This window comes from Primulina huaijiensis, chromosome 4 (genome assembly GCF_012295235.1).
Source record: "Primulina huaijiensis isolate GDHJ02 chromosome 4, ASM1229523v2, whole genome shotgun sequence".
In the NCBI taxonomy this organism is placed as follows: domain Eukaryota; kingdom Viridiplantae; phylum Streptophyta; class Magnoliopsida; order Lamiales; family Gesneriaceae; genus Primulina; species Primulina huaijiensis.
The window spans coordinates 21,700,361-21,722,528 of record NC_133309.1 but is presented as its reverse complement, the minus strand read 5'-3'; the positions used below and the strand labels follow the sequence as shown (position 1 = coordinate 21,722,528).

The following is a 22,168-nucleotide window of genomic DNA, read 5'->3' as shown; positions in this document are numbered from 1 at the left end:
CTACCCAACCGAGATAATTATTACACCCAACAATTACTATAATTATAATTTGACATATATACACAACTTTCTTAATTTTATATTTTTAAAACTAAACAAAAAAAAATTATTAAATAAATGAACAATTATGTATAAAAAATTAAATCAGCTACTATTTAAAAAAAATTTTAAATAAATAATGATAAATTGGTACCGTTGGACCTATTCACCATTTTTGTAAAATAAGTTTTTACTAAATTTCATAGAATTAAACGTATTTAATTTACTTTTCATACCATAAATTATTTGATAAATCTTTTAAAAAAATCCTAAAATTTAAGCAATTATTTCTCTATATAATTTTATTTTGTATTTTTTATAAAAAAATAGTTTTTGAAAGAAAATATATAAATTATTTTTAAAAAAATTAGAAAGGTGCAACTATTAATTTTATCACTCATAGAGCCTAATTGGAGCAAATGTTGTATAATTGGGATTGTTGGGGGTAAAGTGCAAATTTTACTAGCTTAACCTTCTATTTCACATTTACGTCTTCCTTCGTTTCTTTTCTCCCAAACAATCGCAATACAGTATCTGTAAAAAGCTCTCTCTTCCCCGCTCTCCATCCTGCGGTTGGATCTCCATTTTTGGTGAGTTTCCTGATTCTTCCTCGATGATTATCCCTAGATTACTTCGATTTTCATGTTTTTTTTGCTTACTGTAATGTATCCTTTTGGTTTATTTTTTTTCAGTAATGTTATGATTCTTTTGTTTGATTGTTTGTTTTTGTTTTGATAGATTTTTTGGGAAGAGAATTTGGTAGATATGACGACAGAGAGGCAATTAGCAGGTGGATTCAGCTTCGAGAACTGCCGGAGGAACGACATGCTGGCGCAGAAGGGTTTGAAGAAACCCTCGTTTCTTAAAACGGGAACAACAATCGTGGGTTTGATATTTCAGGTACATTGATTTACACGTTTTGGGTTTCTTTGAGCTCCGGGTGGATGATGTCGTAGGTGTGATATGTTGATTTTTCCCCCTTTCAGTAGACAGCATTCTGGCGCTTCTATTCGGAGGTTTTCTCGTGAGTTTCTCTTGTTAGATTTAGGCTTCAGCCCTCTTTAGATTCTGGGTTTCTTTTTATCTGTACAATGTTGTAAATGACGGGAGGCCGTGCGGCGCGGCGCGGTTGAATTGTTTTAATTAATTTTTTATAGTTAATCATACATAATCATGCAATATAATCACAAATAGTCATATAATTTTTTTTTTATGTAAGATGTGTTAATTAAATAATTTTAAACATAAAAGAAGTTTCATACAATATAATATCATCTAAATAATGTGCAAATAAATATATAAATACAAATTAACAACATAATTAATAAAGATCCATCATCATATTAATGCTATTATGCTAACAAAATAATATAATTATTTTTTAAAAAAAACTATGTTTAAATTTCAAAGTTTCAATCTATCATTAGAACAAGTACTAGACTAAACATAACTAATATTCCAAATCATCTACATAGGCACCAGCCACCATCAACTACATTCATAATCCTCTCATCATCGGACTCAAAATCAACATCTTATTCGTTCTCCTCCTTCGATGTATCTAACTTTTCGTCAAGTTCTTTAATGGGGATGTTCATTGCACTTCTCTTTGGTTGTAGCACTTCATCAACTCCTGATGCCTTCGCTACCATTTTCCAAGTAAGTCCTAAACCCGGCTCGACCTCATCTTCATCACCACCATCAACAAGCCAACCTTGAGCTTCACTAGCTTGAGAGGATAGAAGCAAATCTCCACCCATTTCTCTTTTTCTCTTCTTCTTCGTAAGATTGGCATTGAATTTGACATATACCGTATCATTTAATCTTGATGTCTCAAGCCTATTCCTCTTCTTAGTATGTATCTAAAAATTTTAAACTATTGCTATCAATAAAAAAGAAGGATAGATAACATAATTTATGAATTGATTCTCAATATTTAATCCTTCAATATTTGACTTCTATTTCTTTCACACCCCAATGAACTACTTGTCAAAGTGAGAAATCTCGTTGCCATTTTTTGTAAGTTTGGAGTGTCACCACCATAATTGGACCACCATCCAACTTAAAAACAGCAAAGAGGCAAAAAAATAACTAAGCAAAGATGGGTAAAAAAAATACATGTACTACCATGAATAAAAATAAAGGAAAAAGGATTTACCCTAGTGAAAGTCATGGTACACATCCACCTTCTCATATGCCGCAACCACCATTTTTCTTCCAAAGTTTCCAGATTTACTCTTGTACTTCAAAAATTCATCATTAGCAATGGTAGATTCTAGATTGCATGTCCTCGTCAGTGTGAAAAATTATCTCAACACAATTCAAAAACTCATTCATTACATTGGTAAAATTTGATATGCTTGAATCTTTGAAGTAAAAAAACGGATTCAATAAGTAAGCGGCATAATGCAAAGGACTATCAAGTCTTCCCTTAGACTTCTCATCAATAATCTTCAAAATAGGGATGTCATTTTCCTCTTTTTGGAAAGATTTTTTAATGTGTTCTTTGGCTTGTTTAAGAGCACCTAATAAAAAGACCATGGAGGGCTTCTTGTCACCATCAACAAGGCGTAAAACTCTCACTTAAGGGGTGAAAACATTCAAAGTCAAAGAACCACCATTCCAAAAAGATATACTTGTTACCGCCGCCTCCGTTGCTTTCCCCTTCACTCTATTCCTCAACTTTGTGTTGCTCCATTCCTCGGATGTAAACATGAGTCTCAATTGATCTTTCTTGTCTTTGAGACTTTCCAAAGTCAAAAATGAAGTAGCAAATCTAGTCACCCCGGGTCTCACAATATCACTCTTCTTGGTATATTTCCTCATAATAATAGCCAAAGTTCTATGATATGCATAGATGAATATGGTCAAAGCCTTAGCTTTCTCAAGCATTCCTCTAAACTTGGGTAGTTTTCCAATTGCTTCAAGGATAAGGTTGATTGTATGAGTTGCACAAGAGGTCCAAAAAATTCGAGGTTGTGTAACCTTCAAGAAATCCGCCGCTGCCATATTGTTTGTGGCATTTTCCGTCACTACTTGAACATGTTGCGGGCCAATCTCAATGATATATTTTCAACAAACTCAAAGATATAAACCCCCGTGTGTGCCTCCATGGATTCTTCAATAGAACCAAGGAATGAAGTGCTTAGCTTGCAACTAACACATATATTCATAATGCTTCTCCTTTTGCGATCGGTCCATGCATCGGTCATTATTTAACATCCATATTTCATACACTCTTCTTCATGTTTTTTTAGAGAAAATTTGGTCCTCTCAACTTCTTGCTTCAAAAGTTGCTCTCTTAAAAGATATTGACTTGGAGGTTTGTAGCCCAGACCGAATTGGCCAATCACCTCTACAAGTTGTCTAAAACTTTGATTGTCAATTGAATGAAAAGGAACCTCCGTTTCGTATATCCATCTAGCAACATACTCATGCACAACATTTGTAAACTTTAACTTCCATGCATCATTTATGTTTTGTTGTCTTGCCGTTATTGGATTGATTGCGGATATCCACTTATCAATAGGCCCGAGGTTATTTGGCTTCTTTTTTGAAATATCTCCCACATCTTGAAAATCATCATTCTCTCCATCAATACCTATGTTTACCACATCCCTTTCTTCTTTTAGTTCTCTCACTCTTTGTCACTTTTTATTCTTGCTATTTTCAGGAGTCTCTTTTTTTTTGTCCTTATCAGATGCTTTAGGACATGCTTCAACTTGTCCTACAATACCCACAAAATGATGTTTCATCCCATAAACTCCTCCTTTAATAAGCTTCTTACACAACTTGCATGTGATCCAATCCATTTTCTATTTATTATACAACACCTCATATTTCCAAACGATATCATTAGACTTTGACTTAAATTCCAACTCCGGTTGTTTATCTTTTCCGTCATTAATCTTCAACAAGAAATCAATAATAATAGGAAAAAAAACAAATTTGATTTTTGAAATCACAAAATCTGAAATATTATAAAAAATTATGTTAAACCATAAATATACAACTAGTGCATCGACGCACGCGTTGTGTGCTTATACAATATTTTTTTATAATCCATTTAGTTTAAATTTAAATGAGGATCAAAATATAATAATAAGAAATAATGAGAGACTATAATGCAATTTTGATATATGAATTAAAAAATCAATAGAAAAAATAAAGAAATAAAAAAGACCCAAGTTGGAATTGAACCTACAACTTAATGCATAAAAAACAAAGACTTTATCCGCTGAACTACATATGACTTGCATTAAAATCTTAATACTTTATTAATATATATATAATTATTAAAACAAACCATGACACCAAAAGTTAGTTACTCTAAGTATCTCAAATTTAATAATATAGTATAGATGACTAAAGCTTCTTGCTGCTGGCAGCAGGCGGCGGCATACAGTTTGTGTGTGGGTTTAGTGGTTGATGGTGAGGAGTGAGAACCAAAATTTTTAAAAAAGAAAGTGGAGTGTGATTTAAATAACTAGGGTTTTGAGTCTTAAAATTAGTTGACTTTGATTAGATTTTAAAATTTGTTGGCTACAACTTAAAAACGTTAGATGCCTCACCTGGCTCGCCTGCTCGCCACCTCCACCGGCCTCGACCGCCTGGGCACCGCCATATAGCTCGAGCTGCCTAAAACAGGCGCCTCCTGCGTAGGCGGGACGGGGTAGTCGAGGGCCGCCTACCGCCTAGCTGGTCGCTTCGACCGCCATTTAGAATTGTTGGATTTTTTGTGGGCAATTGGGTACCAGTTGACATGGAACTATTTTGAGGTTCAAATTGAAAAAATATAATGTTGTTTTTTCTTCCAGTTGGTATTACTCAAGGATCTTTCTTAGTAGCTTGCAAGAAGATGATACAGTGATTTGAAAATTTATCTATCCATTATTCCTTGAGGCACATGGTGGGATTTTACTATTGATATCGAACTAGAAATGTCGTTATTCCATCGATTTGGCACATAGTTATTTGGGGCGCAAGACGCGCTAAACAGCTATGGTGCGTTCTTCGCGCATGCTTTATCGAAATAAAGCTTATTTGCATAAATTTTAAAATTCAACATATATAAAGTAATTTATACTATTTAAATTAAATATTTTCACAAAGACAACAAACTATATAAATAAAAATCAAAAATCCATTAATAGATAATGCATCATAAATCAAAATTAGGAAAAAAACTTCTATGAGCTAAAATTCATTAATAAATAATAAGTGCATGGTATATTAAGGCTTGAATCTTGATCGAACGTTGAGGGAGCAGCGCTGCACTTGGGAGATGAAAATAGGTAAAATAAATAGGTATATGGCAGAATTCAGAAAGTGATATTACCTTGAGGCGTTAATCTTGATTGAGCATTGAGGGAGCAGCGCTGCACTTGGGTCTTGGCAGATGAAAAGTCATGCATGCAGATTTTTATTTAATGTTAGATAGGTACGGGCTTTGCTAAGTGGGCTTCAAAAATACTTGGGCTCGAGTTAATTTTTAAACTGAAGACCAATTTGTTCAAGCTCGTGCTTCTGCGCCTTATGGTTGCTTCTCGTCTTTCACGTGCCTGATTGAAGAGATGCACCTGGGTGACAACCAGGCGCAAAGGGTGCGAGCACCCAGGCGCTCACCTTTAACAACTATGGATTTATATTCGAATATCTTGAAAGATTTTAAGGTTTTTGTCTCATTATATACTTTTTATAAACTATCATGTAGGGTCTGTGTAATATTGATTTTCTGTCATTTAAGCGATGATCCTAGGTTCAGAAAATGGGAAATCAGTGACGTGTGGCGAAATGCTGTTGTTTACTCGTGCTTGACTAACATCTATGTGATTCAGGACGGTGTCATTCTCGGAGCAGACACACGAGCCACTGAAGGCCCCATTGTTGCTGATAAGAATTGCGAGAAGATTCATTACATGGCTCCCAATATTTACTGCTGTGGAGCTGGTACTGCAGCTGACACGGAAGCTGTTACTGGTATTGTTAACATAACTGCATTTCATGTTTTGCTCATTGTATTCTGGCCTTTACCATCAAATAGTTTTAAGTGCTTCATCTAATTATTTCTTTCTTTCTTGATTTGTGCTATCCTAGACATGGTTAGCTCCCAGCTTAAGCTGCATCGCTATCATACTGGTCGTGAGTCCAGGGTTATTACTGCCCTTACACTTCTGAAATCTCATCTTTTCAGGTGACTCTATATACCGATGCTTCTCTTTTTAACATCATCATTTCTTGTATGGGAAGACTATAATCTGACATTCCATGTTTTTAATAAACAGTTACCAAGGATACGTGCAAGCTGCGTTGGTGCTTGGTGGAGTTGATGTGACTGGCCCCCATTTGCATACCGTGAGTTATTTTCTTTACCTTCGGGATATTGTTATCTTCATCATTTTCATAATATTGTTACATACCTAACATGTTGGTTGACTCGATAAAATTCCAGATCTATCCTCATGGTTCGACGGACACCCTGCCCTTTGCCACCATGGGCTCTGGCTCGCTTGCTGCTATGGCTGTCTTTGAGTCTAAATATCGAGAAGGGATGGGCGTAAGTTCTTTAATTTTCTTCATGGCACCCGAGCCTTCAGTTTTTGCAATTTCTTCACTCTTTGAGTGACAAGCAATTTGCAGAAAGATGAAGGTGTAAAATTGGTAGCTGAAGCCATTTGCTCTGGCATATTCAACGACTTGGGAAGTGGAAGCAACGTGGATATCTGCGTGATAACGAAGGTTTTGTATTTTGATCCTTGAGACTGACGTCTGATTTTTAGTAAATGACTATATATGTTGTTTCAATTAACTCCAACAAGTCCTGTCTACTTTCTTTTGTAGGGGAAGAAAGAGTATCTGAGAAACTATATGCTACCAAATCCACGCACGTATATCAACGAGAAGGGTTATTCTTTTACAAAAAAGACTGGTTAGCATTTTCGTGTGGTGCTCATTCTTTTACTCCGTGTTAAATGCTCCTTTCCAAGCTATACGCCTTTGTAGATTCAAGTACTATGGTTTTCTGATGTTTTTCGTGCTTGCAGAGGTGTTGAAGACGAAGATAACTCCATTGAAGGAAATGGTGGAGGTTGTTGAAGTAGAAGCGATGGAAGAGTAAGTCTCTCGCTTCTTCTACTTCCAATTTCACTACTCCTTGCCTGTGAACTGTGTTTTTATAGACTAGCCTCAGTTGAAATTGTAGCGCATCCTACTCGATCATTTATTCTTAGAACTCATTTTCGTTCCGCGATATGATATGATCTTTATTCAAGATTACAAGTTGTGCTCTTTTCTTCCAAGGGATTTATGTCATGAGTTCATCGCAGTATTAATGAAGTCTACAATGGCTAAGCTCCTCTTAGATTACATCGAAACCGATCTTTTGATTATACTACTAGCATAAAGTATGTGCGATGCAATCAGATACTTTCAGATATGATATAGGATGAAATATAAAATTTGAACAGTTGTGCATATCTCAACTTCTTTTTATTGAATCTCAAATCTTTTGAAACAAGTACTCATGATGTACACAACTAAAATAACAACTGAAAATTCTACCTTTTGACTTTCAGATATTATATATGAATTTACCAAACTTTTTTATTTTATTTTTGAACGATTTATTAATCGAACAATATTCATTTTATACCGAAAACTTGAACCATAATAATCAAACAAATTATAAGCAATTATATTATTCAAACAAGCTCAAGATATTTCTTGAGGGAAAATTGCAAATTCGGAGCTTTATTTTTTAAAAAACAATTTTAGCCTTTATTCCAAATATCGTCTGTGTGGTGTTAGCGTGACTCTAATTTGTCAACATTTTAATACAAAATAACTAAAATCGCGAAACAAATTACCATTATCAAAAACAACCAAAAAAATAAATAAATGAAACGTACTATATAAAAACACAATTTGATAACATAAAGAATAATTGCTCTCTTAAGAGACAGACTATGGCACTAATGCACAGTAAAGGAAGGCCTGTAATGTTAAAAATAAAAAACGTAGGAAATATAAGACAGAAGGGTTGATTATTTACATAGTTCATCAGATATCGAGATCTTAATTTTGGGACGAGGACTTAAGTTCGAGTCTCAGTTATAACCTTTTTTTTTTTAACTTTTTTTAACAAAGGGAACACCAAGATCTAACACAAAAATAATGCCCCTGTGACAAAATGATGAGGCTTAAGATCACTCAGAAGTAGAACAAAGATGACCACCCTTTGCTTCTTAATTCCTTCCCTTTCATCGCTTTGTTACACATTTTTTATCGAGCAAGATTCCGGTTGGTGGTCCGGTGACCGTAATTTGGCAATGAGCATACAACCAATATGAATACTGTAAGAAACCCCCTAACTTGGATCTTGTTCTAAACAGACCCTTGACTTCAAAATTCACTCTTCCACTATCCATTTGTCTCTTCAGCTCCATTATATGCCCCATTGAGAGCCTAACCTGGCTAACCATAAAGTGCACGTAGGCGAACTCGGTTTCACTTCTCATCAAAGAAAACGGTTCCACGTAGCGTGTAGCGATGAAGTTTTTTTCATAGTAAAGATCCAAGATCACGTAGCTGAAGTCTACGTTCACTTTGGTGTTGGGATTGGAGAAGTTTGCTAGCAATGTGATGTCAGCATTGAGGAGGTATCCCATGTCGAGATAAGCCGCGTTGAATGTGACCGTGGATATGTCGAATTTCGGGTTCCGAGGTCGGAAAAGGAGGTAAACTATGAGGATAATGAGGCCTCCGACTATGACAATTATCCAGAAAAGTGCGCAGAATGCTGCAATCAGCCATGCTAGCAGCCTTGTTTTCTGGGATGTGGGACCTTGCAGCAATGAAGGACGGCGGGAGCGGCGGCTTGTTTGTGTCGTGTATTGGGTCTGCGGTGCTGCTGTTGTTACATGATGCGGTGTCGGAGTTGCCTGCGGTATAGAGTGGTCAGCTGGGCTGAGGCCTGCTGGAGTAGTACTGGTGTGATGGGACCTATGCGGTGGTGGCTCGACATGGTACGTTGGCGGAACCCCCTGCTGTGTGGGATGGTGAGGGCTACTGGGACTGCGAGGTCTCTGTTCCCTTGTTCGGGTGGAGCGTCGTGGAGGCGGTTCATGCTGCGGGTGGCGGGATTGTGAAGGGAACTCGAGTATTGGATCATTTTGAAGTGGGAGGAAATGAGGATTTGTCTCTTGCTGTCGGAACATGTTTCAGATTTTGGATACTGTTTGAATCATGATAGGAGAAATTTGAGTTATAACTGAATGAAATAAAATTGTTGAAATCAAAAAACTGAAAGAATAGGAATTAATTCTTCAGGAAGAAAAGAATCGCACCTTAGTTAAACATGGAAGACAAGTAAGGCTAGCAGATGCCTACAGAAAAAGTTTTGTGCCACATGATAATAAATGACTATTTCTTTTATCATTTTCTAAAAATATGCCCATATTATACCGAAAGTATATGTTTGGTTTGAATGATAGGATTACAGAATGATTAATATATAAATGATAAAAAGAATGATTGAAGTAGATAATGATAAAATAATAGTATGTTTGGTATGATTATTAAGAATGAGATAAATAATAATATTTTGATGAATTGACCAAATTGCTCTTCCACTTTTGCGACGGTGGTAGTCGGCCAGCGGTGTGATTGTCGGTCGGAGGCGGCAGTGGCGGTGGTGGCAGGAGGAGGGGGTGCTCGGCCGCGGCGACGTCAGGGGACGGCCAGCAGGAGGGGGTGGTCGGCGGCGGCGACGTCGGGGGATTGTCGACGGTGGTCGGCGGTGGCCGACGGGGGTCGGAGGGGGTGATCGGCGTCGAGAGGCGGCGGGGGTGGTCGGCGGTGTGCGGAGAGGGTGGTCGGCGGTGACGGTCTGCGGCGGCGGGCGGCGTCCGGTGACGGTCGGTGGTGGTCGGCGGCGGGGGTGGTCGGCCGATGGTCGGTGGAGGGAAGTGGTGGTGAATTTGGATTTAGGAGAAGGGTAAAATTGGAAAAATATGATGGATTAAGAGTATGATAAATAATCCTAGGGGGTGAGGAGTGATTATTTTATCCCAGTTAATATAACCTAATCATTCATGGGAGAGATTGACTTGGTCAAATAATCACTCGTACCAAACAAGGGATAAGGTGGGTTAAAAATTCATAAACCCACCTTATCACCCCTATCAAACACTGCCAAAGAGTCACGTAGGTGACGGTCTCGCGCTAATACGGCTGCAAAATGTGATTCCTCGGAGACGAGCTCGCGCTAGTATGACTGCAAAATGTGATTTGTTAACAAGTGCTTTATATTCGTTCTCGCTATAAAATAATAGTTAATTCAACATGTTGTAAGAATTTTAATATCTCATTAACTCTTTTAAACATATCTCAAAACTTTACATAGGACATGAATGTTATTACGATACAATAACTTTTAAAATAATGTTATCCAGAAATTTAGAATATTAATTAACATTTACAATAATTAGTATATTTTCTCAAAATAAAACCAAGTAAAAAAGAAATTATCAAAATATTCCTCCCACGTGTCTTTTCTGAAAAATTTTTAAACAAAACCTAATAATAACGTAGCTTCTAATTCGTGAATCACAATATTTTTAGATTATAATATTTTTTAAAAAAATTATAATACTTGAAATATTATTTTATGCACTAATATTTAGCAAGAAAGCATATCTAGAGGTGGATTTATGCTCATCTAAATTGCCACCCAAGACAACATCTTTGTATCTAATTAATGTTAGATCATTTCCTTGATAACAAAGAAAATATATGTAGTGTCTTTTAGGCATCTAAGAATCTTTTTTATCGCACTTCAGTGTCTTCTTCTGGGATTATATTGATACGTGCTAACCAGACCCAAGACAGAACATATATCGGGACGAGTACACATCATTGCATACATAAAACTCCCAACTACAATAGAATATATATGACACTCTAGCCATCTCTTGTATTTTTTCATAAGTGTGTACACATTTTACAACTTAAGTTTTCACCTTTGGCCACATGAGTATTAACGGATTGCAATTTGACATTCTAAATCGCTCCAAAATATTTTTAACATGTGTTTTTTGAGATGATGCAAGCATTATCTTAGAACGGTCTTTATGAATTTTAACACCTAGAATGTAATTTTTCCGACCCATGTCCTTCATTTCAAAATTCGAGGACAACCACTTCTTAATGGTTTGTATATACTCATTGTCATTTCCATATAACAATATATCATCTGACATAAAGAGATAGAATTTCAAAATTTTATCGGATTTTTTCACATAAACACAATGATCTTCATCTATATAATGAAATGATTGCTCTGTGCAAACCCAAATACCATTGTTTAGAACACTACTTAAGGTCATAAATTGATCTATTCAATTTTAAAACTTTATTTTCTTGACCTTTAACAACAAAACCTAATGGTTGTTCTATGTAGATTTCTTCTTCAAATCTCTATTAAGAAAAGTAATCTTCACGTCCATTTGATATATTTATGAATACAAATTACAACTATGACCAACAATAGATGAATAAAATTAAATCTCCTTACTGGCAACTCTTTTTTCAAAATCAATACCCTCTCGTTGAGTGTAACATTTTTCACCAGTAAAGTCTTGTACCTCTCTATAGTTTCATCAGCCTTTAGCTTAATTTTGAGAACTCGTTTTTTTCTCAATAGCTTTACGAACATATGGAAGTTCAACTAGTTCTCAAACTTTGTTGGATTTCATTAATTTTATTTCTTCTTCAATTGCATNATAGCCTTCTGTATGTGTTTTCTCTTCACGAGTCACGAACGTCATACATTTTGATAAACAATCATTCCAATTCATTTTAATTACTGCTTCATTTTCATAATCTCTAAAAATCCAAAATGTCACCAAATTTTAAGTTCATTTTTTCGTTCAATATTTGTCGATCATTCAATTGTTTTATAATTTAATGCTTTTTCCGATCGATAATGAATTCATGCTTATTTTTCGAACGTATATTTTATATTTTATATCACATTTTGTTTTGATTTCGGATTATATACACAATGTTGTTCGTCATTTTTATGACGTTTTCACATCGATTATCAATGCTACAGGCTGGGCATAACTTGTGTTCAAATTTTATGACATATTATTTTTAGTTGTCGACAAATCAGTGCTCTTTTTTTTCTTTATTAATTATAATATATTGTTGACTACACTGAATCAAGATCCTGGCTCCGCCCCTGTTTATATATATATATACTTCTTTGGCTTCCCTGCAGCAGTCTAGATTCGATTCACACTATTTTTCAGTAATTTCGATGTTGCCCAAGGTATTACGATTAAAAAAACATAATTACATGACTTCGAACTTATCATGTGACTTCATTTTTGAAAATTTGAAAAATAATTAGCATCGAAAGAAAAATTAGAAAAATTTATTATATAACTTCCTTTTTTCCCATGTACCATATTCACGTCCTCTCATAGAATATTCGAGGGTCCAAAAAATCTCTATGTACCCTCCTCCGTTCAAATTGAGTATCAGATCCTCCAACGGATTTGGAGAAAATTTTTATCAGCAATCAGGATGGGTTAATCTAGATTAAGGAGATGAAATCTAGAACTGTAGAAAGCATCCGACGGTTAGAATAAAGTTGCATCCAAAGGATGTGATCGTCCAGAAGAAGACACATGATCTGGACCACTCAATTCAAATGGACTCAATAGATCAAATCTGACCAAAAGATTTGATCAAATGGTGGTGGCTCAAAAAATGAAATGTCTACACCATTTAGATCAAGGGCAAAAATTTGTGCAAGACAGTCTCACGGGTCGTATTTTGTGAGACGGATATCTTATTTGGGTCATCCATGAAAAAATATTACTTTTTATTCTAAGATTATTACTTTTTATTGTGAATATCGGTAAGGTTGACCCCTCTCACATATAAAGATTCATGAGACCGTCTCACAAAAGACCTACTCTAGATCAAGATATGATTCATATTAAATCAAGTCAAACATAAACATCTAATCACAAAAAGACCCTTCAAACCCTCAAGAAATATATCTATTATCAAGTTTCTGATTTATGTAAAAAATTTATATTATGATGCAGTGGTCTATTTATACTTTTCATATATATATATTTTCCTTTCATACATATACAAAGTTCGAAAAGTATGATGGTCAAATTAGAGTTTTTCTTGGTATAGAATTATCAAGATGAGATTATTTCATTAAATTTTTTTTTGTAATCACGGATTTTCCCACAATCCATTAAACTAGAATGATAATCATCTAAGAGTTTTTCTTCATATTGATACTTGTTAGAGGATAAATAAAGTAAAAACTCAAGTCAAGTTTTGAGATCACTTGAGATACACTTAACCTAAGATCTGTACGGTGTTAATATATTTCTTTAAGAAATACGCTTCCAAAGAGGAAAAAGCACATTGTAGCACTCGCTTCATACCATGTGTGCTGAAGTGACTATTTGGATAATGAGTAGTTAAGTCACAAATCATTGTGTGAGATTCAAATGTTCATATAGAAAATTCATCTTATACCCTTAGGACTCTCAATTATCTCTTTAATTTTATTTTAGTGTTGCTAATTTAACATGCTACCAATAGCTATGGATTATTAAGTAATGCCGTATATGTCTAAGAAAGCAGGTAAAATAAAGATTGAAATATTTTAATATGAAAGGAAGATTTATTTTGACACTTGTTTTGTATTCACAAGCTGGATAATTATGTTTAACTTAGTTGTTATACCATAATTGTGAGTACATGAAAATATAAAATAATTTTTTGAATCAAGTATGCTCTTATTGTTTTGTTTGGGAAAAGAGATCGTTGATTAGTGTAGTAAAATAAATCTGGGGCATAACGAGTTGAATATCTCCATATAGATTTTAAATTAAGCTAATGTATATCCTTAAGCGGTGTATGGCTCTGAGCTTTTATTTAATATGATTACTGGTCACACGATCCATTTGCATGTATGAAGTTGGTGTAATATAATTATAATCAATCTAGGCAAGATGTCTAGCTCTCGTGTGCGAGTGTGAGTGTTAGATGTCTCACATCAGCTAGATTAAATTTTTGGGAGTTGTATACATGGACTCGGACAATCCTCTCTTGAACTAGATTTTGATGTTGAATTAGATTCAAGTTTCAATCTTAACATAGCAACAGAGCTCTGGTCCACCGTTATATGTTGAACTTCCCAATGAGCCACCCGATAATGTAAACTTCATGCTCCAATTGTTCATCCCTAGGTTTGAGGGGTGTGTTAGATGTCTCACATCTTCTGAATTTAGTTTTTGAAAGTTGTATATATGAACTTAGACAATCATCTCCCATTGAGTTAAAATATATATATAAATAAATACAAGGAAGTGGTCGTTCTCTTTTGCCATCAAAATCATATCACAAATTGTTAAGCATTTGGATTGTGAAATAGATCGATTCTTTTCCTATCATAATTGGCGTCAGACCACTATGAAATTTACTATAGCCTGAAGGAAGTGTTTGCACAATATTGATATTTGAGGGCGTGCCTGGTGCGAAGTTGCACAACCTTGTGTGAAAATGATAAAATCTAACTTCTAAATATTCAAGAGACGTGAATTCTAAATTCGACCGTCAGTTCTAATCTCCTAAAAAAATATAACATGAAAACGAAGAAAAACTATTGGAATTTGATGAAATAGACTTTTAACATGATATGTATCAACAAATCAGTAAGAAATTACAAAACACAACAATATATTAAAGAAAGCTGATGAAATCTAGACGAAAACATCTTATAATGCTAGAAAATGAATAAAAAATATTTCAGAACTAAGACGCTTGAAAATAGAATTATGGAGAGTATTTTGCCAGTTTTTGCTGAGTTGAGTTGTGTCTTTTTCTGTGTAGCCTCCTCCCCTTTTTCTTTCTGCCGATTATTTTCTTCTAACTGATGTGCCATTTTCTCTACTCTCCCATGATCTCCTCTATCTTCTCCACTATCTCCTCCTGTTTGCACGTCTTTTGACTTAATCAAACTAATTTAAATTATTGATGTGCTAATTCTTTTTCTTGGGCTTGTTTATTTTGGACTTCTATAATTTAAATATTTTAGCCCAAACAATTGCCCCGCAAGCATTGGTCCATTGGGCCAAAATGCTTGTACGTAACCAGGTTTAATTCGTTTATTTGGAACGGCCCGTGAGCATTTTCTGTGAAGTGAGCTTGTAGTTTTGGGACAGGAAGCCCAATTCTGTGTTGGATTTTTCACTATCCCTTGGACTTCCCTCCCACATATTCAAACGCAAGACCCACGGCCATCTTTATTCTTCTCTTTCGGCGTTCCCGCTTCTTGCTCCCTGCTACCATCGGAAGTCATTATCTCGTGAAATCCGCTCGCCTCTTCGTCCGATTGTTCTTCAATGCTGGTGTGGAGGACTGCCATGCCTAGCTCTTCGCGCTTTCGAGTTCTTGTGCCCTCATATTTCCTACGCTCGTTCTCTGCCGCCATAGCCGTTGCTGCCTGAAGACGTGGTATGGCTCAAGATCCTACATCGGCTCTCCTTCCCGACTCCAACGTTGCGGGTGCCTCCTCTGCCCCACCACCATTGCTGCCACGCTGCCCGTCGTGTTCACTGGCTCCGCTGTGGTTGCCGAGGGTTTAAAAGTGGTTCGAGGCTCTCCTCCGGTGCGCTCATCTGAATCGAGCGTTGTCGATGCCCTTTCTGTCCAAGTTGCCGCTGCTACCCCGCCAGCGGAGTAACATAATCTCTTGTGAGCCAGTGGGACGAGTAAATCTGATTCATATTAGAAGTGAAAAATAATATTTTTCGCATAAAAAATAATATTTTTTTATTGATGAAATATATATCTGTCTCACAAAATTAACATGTGAGACGGTCTCATAACAATTTTTATATTGTAAATAAAATCAAAGTTTTCCATTTACCACCTACTTTTTTTACTTTCATCATACTATTTTACAAATCATCTTATACTATCCATTGCTCAGGTAGAGCAACACATGGCTCCGCATTTTTCTCAATAATAGGTCTTTTATGAGACGATATCACGAATCTTTATGTGTGAGATAGGTCAACCCTACCGATATTCACAATAAAAAGTAACACTGTTAGTATAAAAAGTAATAATTTTTCATGGATGACCCAAATAAGATATCCGTCTCACAAAACACGACCCGTGAGAACGTCTCACGCAAGTTTTGTCTTTTCTCCTCAATGAGATATTTGAGTCACTAAATCACATATCATATTTTAAAATCTACATTGAACATGATCTCAAATCTAACTTTAAATCTAACTTTATTTAAAAAAAAACGCTAATTAAATATTTTTTTAAACCGAATCGTACGAAACAAATCAATTTAAATTAAACAAAAAAACATCCAAACTATAATATGAGAATCTAAATAATAATATTAATAATTCATAAAAAATGGGAAAAAATAAAAAAAATACTAAAAAAATTAATGGGTCAAATCTGATGAGGTGGCAAGTTTGACCGGTTCCCTTGAAGCACCATAAAATTGCCAACCTGTCAACCGCTCTCTCTCTCTCTCTCCCCTCTTTCCCTAATTTCCGCTCTCTCTCTTAGAGACAGGACAAAGCCCTAGCTTTTTTCCTCGTTTTCGAACATTTTCGTGTAATTTTTACTTTGTTACGTTAGTCAAATGCGGGCTGATAATACCCAACAGCGAGAAAATTAGTCTCCGTAAGTGTACCTTTTGTTTTTCCTTTCGTTTCTGTTCAGAAATCAAATCTTGGGGGCTGATTTGTGGTTGGTGGTTATTTCACATCATGGGTTTCTTGTTGAGATGAATTTTCCTGCACTTTTTCGATTTTTTTTCTAATTCATGTTGAAATTCCGTTCGCTATGTGGCCATGTTTACTGGGTTTTACTCGGGTCATGTGTGTGTTTTTTCCTATTATTCTATTCAACTTGAAGAAATAATGTTCGGTCATAAGCTTTGGTTGAGAAAAATTGGCAAAGCAAGTCAAATTGTTGAATACATTTGTAGAACGTGAGATAACTAATTATTTGGGGGACTTTTTGGTAGAATCTTAGAATCTGTGTGAATTTGTCGAATCGTTTTTATACTTAAAGTAGATGAAATTTCTTTGTGGGCTTTGTTTAGAATTTTATGTTAATTTTCGTTCTTTCTTTATCATTTATCAAGGTTTGATTTTGATGTCACCTAGCGTTTTTTCAGGACAATCCTCAAATGGGTATCATTGGTTTTACAGAGTGAAAATTTAACGTTCAGAAATGTTGGGGGATGAAAAGGATCAGGGACCTTCTAACAGAATTGGGAAAACATACTCACGTTCGATTTCGTTGATCGAGTGTTCACCAAGAAAGTCTAGTTCTAAGCCACAATGGAACAGCAAGGCACGAGCATGCTTACCACCACTCCAACCTCTTTCTATTACTAGACCAACCGGTGATGAGTGGCCGAGAGCTGGGTTCGATGATCTTGGCATATGGTTAAATCCTCCGACTCCTGGTGTAAGGCTTGGATCATTAACACCCCGTGGAAATTCTACTATAGATCAACCTCCAATTGAATTCGAATTTAGGAAGGACAAGCTTGCCTTTTTTGATAAGGAATGCTCAAGGATTCTGGATCATGTGTATTTAGGAAGCAATGCTGTTGCTAAGAATCGTACAATTCTCCACCAGAATGGAATCACCCATGTGCTGAATTGTGTCGGGTTTGTCTGCCCGGAATATTTTAAGAAAGAACTTGTTTACATGACACTATGGCTGCAGGACTGCCCGTCTGAGGATATTAGCAGTATTCTCTATGATGTGTTTGATTATTTTGAAGATGTTCGAGAACAAGGTGGGTGTGTCTTTGTTCACTGTTGCCAGGGTGTGTCTCGATCAGCATCTTTAGTAATTGCATATCTTATTTGGAAGAAGGGGCAGAGCTATGAGGATGCATTTCAGCATGTTAAGAAAGCGAGAGGAGTGACTAACCCGAATGTGGGATTTGCTTGTCAACTTTTACAGATTGAGAAACGAGTGCGTGCTCTACCTGCAAGCCCAGCCTCAGTGCTTAGGATGTATAGAATGGCGCCTCACTCACCTTATGATCCTCTTCATCTTGTTCCTAAATTGTTGTGTGAATCGGGCCCTGACAGACTCGACTCTCGTGGCGGTTTCATTATTCACATTCCTTCCGCTTTATATGTATGGATTGGGAAACATTGCCCCCCCATGATGTCAAGTAATGCCATGGCAGCTGCCTCTCAGGTTGTTCGTTATGAAAGTGCCAAGGCTCCAGTTATAATTGTTAAAGAAGGTGAGGAGCCATTTGAATTTTGGGATGCTATCTACCATGGAAAAAGTTCAACAGATGGTTGTCGTGTAAATTCCTCGGAAGAAAGGAAGCTCAATGAGTATGATTTGGATTTCGAAATTTTTCACAGAGCGCTTGCTGGTGGGGTTGTTCCACCTTTTTCTGAAGCAGGAACTGAGACATGTCTTCCTTCCCGAAAAGATGATTGGAACAAATTGAGGAAAAAAGTTGCCTCCAACTTTGTGAAAGAATCTATGGCTTCTGTATCGAATTGTGTTGCCTTTCAAGTACATAAAGAACTAGATGTGATGAATACTTGTAATGAGGTTCTTGAAGATTCAGTTGATACATGTAAAGAAGACTTTGTCTCTACTGATGATCTTTCAACCCCCTCAAGTAGTCAATGTGATTCACCTGATTCATTCAGTTCATGTGTAACTAGCAGTCCTGTTTGGATTGAGAAGACGGAATTTCCCGATCCGCCTTATGATGCTTCACTCTCTCGGTCACCTTCATTCAGTTTACTCGATTCTTTTACGTCTTGTCTTGTTACTAAATCATATTCAAGTTCAACTTCGCCTTCACTCTCACCCACAACTTCGGATTCTTCAAGTTCCTTTAACCTCTCACCCTCGTCATCTAACTCGTCTGACACATCTTTTGTATCCGCTCAAACAGTAGCTTATGAACTCGAAACCAGAGATGCTTACCCGAGTAAGAGTGGTTCTGTTGAAGAAATTGTTGGGCCCATGGACGAATATACACGTTGGCTTTGTAATGTTGATTCCCCTCAAACAGACGAGACATTTTCTAACAATACCAAAGGTTTGTGCTCGGCTAATGAAGAAAACTTTACCATCTTGACCTCCATTGATGAGGCATCTCAAGTTTCAGAAAACTCGGCAAGACCTTGGTGTTCCTTTGCTGAAGATGATGCGATGAGTGATGCTGAAAGCAATATCTTAAGTCGTGAGGCTTCCTTTGAGATGGTAGAGGAATATCCAATTTCAGATGCAAATAGCTATATAGCTGAAGACGAGGTTTTAGACAGAACTACAGGTTGAAAAAAGGTACAACACATCTCATCTCTTTTTCAGATGCTATGGTTGCTACAATAGGAGAACCATATAATCTAGTTTTCTACCATTGACCTTCTTTGTATAAAATGGACATGAACTGCATCATCCTTTATTCTAGATCCATTTGCATTATACTTGTTCCCTCGGTGAGTTTAGGTGTGAATATTGCTGATGTTGTGTATATATGGATGGGGCTTAATCTATCCTTGAAAGAAAAGTAGTGTCAGTTAGGTATTTATGAAGATAGCCATAGCCATGTGGAGGCCGTGATCCATAACTTGCTCACTAAAAAAGTGTTAGCACTGAAGCTCAAATTAAGGTACTCAACCCTCTGTGGTTTAAACTGAGATCTTAAACATTGAAAGGATATGGTTTATTGATTGACAACTCTTTCATGACTACCTTATCCTATGCCCACGAAAGACGGAGCACAGAGGGCAGTTCAAACAAGAGAAAAAAGAAAAAGTTCTCTCGCCTCAGAAAACATGTTAAATTGCCCCTTCCTTTATTGTGGCTCACCCCACTCTCCCCAAATTGTGGCATCTGTACACGATATGTTGTAGTTTAATGGTTCAATTATTTCCATGGCTAAGATCTTGTATTCAATTTTCATGTTTTCCCAGATGGTGAAGGAAGGTGAGGAACCAGTGCAGCTACTTAAGTATCTGGCCTGCTTTTCGGTAGACAAGTATTTAGACAAAGAGATCGAGAATAAAGATGAACATAGTCAGAATCTCAGTTTTCGTACTTGCATCGGCAGCATCCTAAAGCAGATTTCGAATTCCTAGTTCTGCTTGTGTGATGTTAGGACAGAATCCCATTTTCATTTCCAGAAAACTATGTACAGTGGCATTTGTTTGTGAGATAATGGGGGCTGTTTAAATACTGCTTGTCTAATAATTGTAAGTTTCACCTCCTCTGTACATTGGATTGGCCTTCCGTCCCCCCGTTGCCTACTTCGACTTCTCGGGTTGTCGTTTAAATTCGTGTTCATCTAATTTCGTCTGCATTTAGCACCAAAGTTTGGTGTTTTTCCTAGTTAGTATGGATCAGTATAAAAAAATCATTAGCTTATTTATTGTTATTATGGATTACTATACCGACAGACTATTCAATGATTTACAAGATTTCTTCTAAATTTGCCGTTCTGTTTTAATTTATGTTATTTAAATTGACTTGGAAAGAGAAAGGTAATCAGTGTATGACCTGCAATGAAAATGCAGAAAATAATTCCATGCAAAATGGACAAATGGTTGCAACTTTTGTTCAAATCTATTTGATCGGTTGGATGATTTTAAAATATGTGAACTTTGAATCCATAATTATCAAGCTTGTATTGCACTTGAATGAAAAGATCTGAGTAAGAGAGAGATTTGAAGAATGAAATTTAATTATTTTTTAAACTCAAATTATTGAAAAACTTGAGCCAAATATAAGATAATCCAGAGATGTTCAATTTCATTATTCGCATAAAAACATTACAGTACCAATGTTCTTGCTTTATAGTTTATTGTTAAGTTTTATTTTGTTATATTTAATTTTCTATATAAAAAATAATTGTATCATGAGTTAGGGATATTTTGAGAAATAAAATTGATGTATTTTGAAAGTCTATTAGTGAAAGTTAAACTTTTAAAATAATTAGTAAATATGATGTGCATTGCACTTGGAAGACATTTTTATGTTAATGTATTTCGTTATGTATTTTTAGTCAATTAGTGTTTTAGTTGAACACTCTTCTAGTGTTCGGCTTTGCATCCCTCGATAAACAAAAGAGAGTTTCTAATACATTTGTAGGATCGGACGCTTGTTCTACCCAGCAAAAACAATTATTGCAATCCACCAATCTTCTTCTCAATAAGTGCAATCTTTATAATCAATGATAATCGAACTCATGGTCTTGGCTCTGATACTAATTGTAGAACCGAGTTTTTGTTGCTTTACTAAAATTATAGCCAGTGGTAATTGTTCAATTCAAATATTTTAAAACGTACAGTAGCTCAACCCATGTGCTTCAATTGTTTTACCCAAAAGAGACAATTATTGCACTTCAACAATATCGTAATGGTTTTAGCAAAAATTAATTGAACATAATGAAAATGAAAAAATACAACATAAATATGACAGTATTAGTTGTTATATTTACGGTGTCTTCCAAATAAAAAGATTATAATAACTTGCATCAATCTAACTACTTTTATGACTAAACAGACCATTTGCTACTATCCTACGACTCTCTCCTCATATGCTGTGATATTTTATGTAGATTTTTCAAGCTATAGAAATATTCTACACTATAAATTTCCTAACGATAATATGTAATATAAGTAAAAGTGTATGCATATGTTTATGGACTTGTATGTTTTGTCAAGTCACCTTGATTCGGACTTGACTCTTAATGTAATGCCTGAGATATTACAACTATAAAATAGTATTGATGGCATTTTCATAAATAAGTTGAAAAATATTCAATTTTTTTTGATGGTATTTTTGTAAATAAGTTGAAAAATATTCAATTTATTTTAAGGGCAAAATAGTAATTAGTGACATATCTTGCTCAAATGAAGTCCAAATGATTTGAGATTTGGATATAACATAGAACACTGAAAGATATAGAAGTTTCATGGTTTGAGTTTTGGAAAATTTGATCGTTTGACTTACCCAAAGGGATATACCGATGTTAAAATGTTAAATAGTATATATTATATTA

General features: G+C 35.6%; 2 protein-coding genes across 5 annotated transcripts; both read left to right on the top strand.

Moving 5' to 3' along the window:
* Positions 1 to 466: 466 nt before the first annotated feature.
* Positions 467 to 7,370, top strand: LOC140975406 (proteasome subunit beta type-7-B-like). Its single transcript, XM_073439105.1, has 9 exons — positions 467 to 629; positions 778 to 939; positions 5,877 to 6,018; positions 6,136 to 6,232; positions 6,324 to 6,393; positions 6,491 to 6,595; positions 6,679 to 6,777; positions 6,880 to 6,967; positions 7,083 to 7,370. The coding sequence occupies exons 2-9, from the start codon at positions 805 to 807 to the stop codon at positions 7,154 to 7,156; spliced, it is 810 nt and encodes a 269-aa protein (XP_073295206.1). The 5' UTR covers positions 467 to 629; positions 778 to 804; the 3' UTR covers positions 7,157 to 7,370.
* A 9,275-nt stretch (positions 7,371 to 16,645) lies between these two features.
* On the top strand, positions 16,646 to 20,441 carry LOC140975405 (protein-tyrosine-phosphatase MKP1-like). 4 transcript variants are annotated; one of them, XM_073439100.1, is made up of 3 exons: positions 16,646 to 16,788; positions 17,288 to 19,449; positions 20,082 to 20,441. In XM_073439100.1, the coding sequence occupies exon 2, from the start codon at positions 17,344 to 17,346 to the stop codon at positions 19,441 to 19,443; it is 2,100 nt and encodes a 699-aa protein (XP_073295201.1). In that variant the 5' UTR covers positions 16,646 to 16,788; positions 17,288 to 17,343; the 3' UTR covers positions 19,444 to 19,449; positions 20,082 to 20,441. The 4 variants fall into 4 exon arrangements, with proteins under 4 accessions (XP_073295201.1, XP_073295205.1, XP_073295202.1 ...); XM_073439104.1 differs by having other exon boundaries at positions 17,277 to 19,449; XM_073439101.1 differs by having other exon boundaries at positions 17,255 to 19,449.
* Positions 20,442 to 22,168: the final 1,727 nt, after the last annotated feature.

Bases quoted from the DNA above. Each gene is read 5' to 3' on its own strand.
- LOC140975405 (XM_073439100.1), top strand. From the start codon at position 17,344: ATGTTGGGGGATGAAAAGGATCAGGGACCTTCTAACAGAATTGGGAAA.
- LOC140975406 (XM_073439105.1), top strand. From the start codon at position 805: ATGACGACAGAGAGGCAATTAGCAGGTGGATTCAGCTTCGAGAACTGC. The intron at 6,394-6,490 runs GTGAGTTATTTT...ATAAAATTCCAG, and splicing joins CTGGCCCCCATTTGCATACC to ATCTATCCTCATGGTTCGAC. The intron at 6,968-7,082 runs GTTAGCATTTTC...TCGTGCTTGCAG, and splicing joins TTCTTTTACAAAAAAGACTG to AGGTGTTGAAGACGAAGATA.